Genomic DNA, 3,166 nt, shown 5'->3' on the forward strand with positions numbered 1-3,166 from the left:
AAAAGAAAAACTGAAATATCACATGGTCCTAAGTATTCAGACCCTTTGCTGTGACACTCATATATTTAACTCAGGTGCTGTCCATTTCTTCTGATCATCCTTGAGATGGTTCTACACCTTCATTTGAGTCCAGCTGTGTTTGATTATACTGATTGGACTTGATTAGGAAAGCCACACACCTGTCTATATAAGACCTTACAGCTCACAGTGCATGTCAGAGCAAATGAGAATCATGAGGTCAAAGGAACTGCCTGAAGAGCTCAGAGACAGAATTGTGGCAAGGCACAGATCTGGCCAAGGTTACAAAAAAAATTCTGCTGCATATATGTGTGTGTGTGTGTGTGACCCTGGACTACAAAACCAGTCATAAGGCTAACTTTTTTAAAATTGAGATTTATACATCATCAGAAAGCTGAATAAATAAGCTGTTAGGATAGGACAATATTTGGACGAGATACAACTATTTGAAAATCTGGAATCTGAGGGTGCAAAAAAAATATTGAGAAACTTTAATTTCATATATATATATATATATATATATATATATAGATATCCACCCAGAAATTCAGCTCAGATTCTTCTTAATTATTGTTATCTCTAAATGGCTCAAACTGTCCATTTATCATCAAAGAGTATGCACTGTTCAAAAACTATTTTTTAGCTTACACACAGTTTTATTAATCAGTTATACAGTCAGTTGAGTCAGAAAATTGGTTTTCACTACAGTCACATGCTTTTTTGTGTTGGAAAAGAAAACACGAATTGAAGACGTTGCTGTGGTTTCATGTTAAATGTGCTTGTATTCACATATGCATTCACTTATGCGAACATTGTGTGGACTGGGGGTGACAGTATTATGGGTAGATTTCTTTGCTCCCAAAATCAATGAGCTCACAAGGTTGTGGGCTGACCAGCAGCTAAAAGACAAGAGAAATGAAAAGTCAATGATATATTAACAATGGTCTGAACTATGAATTCAATATACATTAATTATTTTGCTTCCAGTGCAGTGTTGCTAATATATTTAGGAATATGTTTTTTTCTCATTTGCTTAATTTGAATAAATATCAGAGGCAAGTGTGTGTAACTCACAGCGGGAGTGGATATAGCATTGATGGCAGTTGAGTAGACCGTTTCTGATCCTCACATCTGTTCCTGTGCTGGTGTCACCCAACTGGCCCTTACAGATTCCACACTTAGAGAGAGAGAGAGAATTTGAACACTTCATAGTATGAAAACAAAAATACAAACACTGTAAAAAAAAAAAATGTTCTCATTACTTCAGCCTGTTCCATCCAGCAATGTGCTATTTTCAACCCTTTAAATGTAATCTCTTTCTTTATAGAGGAATAAAAATGTAAGTTGTTTTTTTCCTGTCTGACAGTTTGACCAAAGAGGAAAGAAAAATCAAAAGTTAGATCTCTTTAACATCTAATTTTTCTCCTAGACAAAAATGAGGTTACTTTAAGAGTCTCCTGCTACTCAAACATGTCTCCTGAGACAAAAACTCTAACACTCTCACAGTGGTCTCATTTAAAGTTTTGGAAGAGGTCTCAACATCACAACACACTGTGTTCAGATTTCCTTAGCTAGAGACTCTGGATCTCTCACATTTGTCTCCTCAATAGTTTAGAAGAGTTCTCAACAACATACTCAGATTTTTCTCCTAAACTAAAGACTAATTTCTGCATAATTTCGCTCTTAATATAAGCCTAAACTCTGAATTTATGGATTTAGTTTTTACTTTATTTAGTGACTTTCAACTAATTGACTTGGTGCACACTTTGTAAAGTTGTTGAGATATTTTCTAAAGCTTTAAAGGAGATAAATATGAGACCATCGGAATCTTTAGTTTAGGGAAGAAAAATCTAAGCACAGTGGGTGATGATGATGAGATCCATTCTAAAGCTTTAAAGGAGACAAATGTGAGAGACCCAGAGTCTTTAGTTTAGGAGAAAAATCTGAGCACAGATGTTGTTGAGATCTCTTCCAAAACTTTAAAGGAGACCACTGTGAGAGTGTTAGAGTTTTTGTTTGAGAAGCAGGAGACTCAAGCAAAAGTCTCCATTTGATGTTAAAATAACCTCATTTCTGTCTAGCAGAAACATTTGGGGTGTTAAAGAGATCTCTTTTTTATTAAAATTTTTCTCATCCTGAGTGTAGCGTAACCTGTGTCAGAGCTATGTGGCCAGAACATCAACATGGAGGCACAGTTGCACCTCAGACAGCATGAGTTCCAGTCCCAGATAATAGTACTTTCCTGCTCATGTTCCCTTCTCACTGTCAGTCCTGTGTTCCGTGTCTTGTGTTTTCCTGCCCCACGTGCTTTCCATGACCCAGTTTTCCCTCATGTGCAATTATGTTTATTGCTCCCAGGTGTTTCTCGTCATCCCTTCGCTCCTTCACAGTAGGCACACCGTGACAGAATACCGGACCAAAACAGAAAATAAGCGGCGCCCCTTCTCCCTGTTTTGTTTTCGTTTTTTGAATAGTCTTTTGTTTTCCTCTTTGTTTCTCCCCGCGGCATGGAAAACGCTTCATTGCCCTAGCCCGTAGGGATCTCCCCTTCGTCGAGTATGCCTGGGAGTTCTGCAGGCTCACCGCGGCGACGGCATTAGATGACGCCACCATCAACTCTCTGTTTTGGCACGGGGTCAACTACCATTGCCCCGTGGACCTCCCAGACACCAAGTGAATAAGCTGGAGGGAAGGGATCCTCCGGTGTCTGGAGAGTGTCCGGCCCCGAGCCAGAACCAGCCCGTTGTCAAGCCCACTGGCCGTGCCATTTACCCCTAGCCAAAGGAGGAGGATGAGGAGAAAAAGACTGTTCTCTGCCCTCATCCTCGCCCCTGAGTTCCCGATCAAGCCCGCCAGCAGTTCCATTGTCAAGCCCTCAGCTAACAGCTGCACGATCCTTAAAGGGGTCATATGATGCAATTTAAATTTTTCCTTTCTCTTTGGAGTGTTACAAGCTCTTTGTGCATAAAGAAGATCTGTACACATGTCTACGTCACGATGCGGGAAGATTTGCATAATGCTGCCAAAATGTTCACGCAAAGAAAGAAGGCAAAAACAACAAAAAAGTATTGTTGTTGCCACCGCCACTATGTCGTGAAGGCGCTGTGTGTTTCGTTGTGAAAGCGAAACTACTTTGTTTGGCCTTCCA

General features: G+C 39.9%; 1 protein-coding gene across 1 annotated transcript in view; it reads right to left on the reverse strand.

Annotated features, from left to right (window-relative positions):
- Window positions 1–584: 584 nt before the first annotated feature.
- Window positions 585–3,166, reverse strand: part of limch1b (LIM and calponin homology domains 1b) — a 52,438-nt gene continuing 49,856 nt past the window's right edge. Inside the window, exons 21-22 of the mRNA XM_016450507.1 lie at window positions 1,093–1,195; window positions 585–917 (exon numbers count right to left, since the gene is read on the reverse strand). Of these exons, the coding sequence (XP_016305993.1) occupies window positions 892–917; window positions 1,093–1,195 (129 nt within the window). The 3' untranslated portion in view covers window positions 585–891. The remainder of the gene's footprint in view (window positions 918–1,092; window positions 1,196–3,166) is intronic.

This window comes from Sinocyclocheilus anshuiensis, unplaced genomic scaffold (assembly GCF_001515605.1).
Source record: "Sinocyclocheilus anshuiensis isolate Anshui unplaced genomic scaffold, SAMN03320099.WGS_v1.1 scaffold2039, whole genome shotgun sequence".
In the NCBI taxonomy this organism is placed as follows: Eukaryota; Metazoa; Chordata; class Actinopteri; order Cypriniformes; family Cyprinidae; genus Sinocyclocheilus; species Sinocyclocheilus anshuiensis.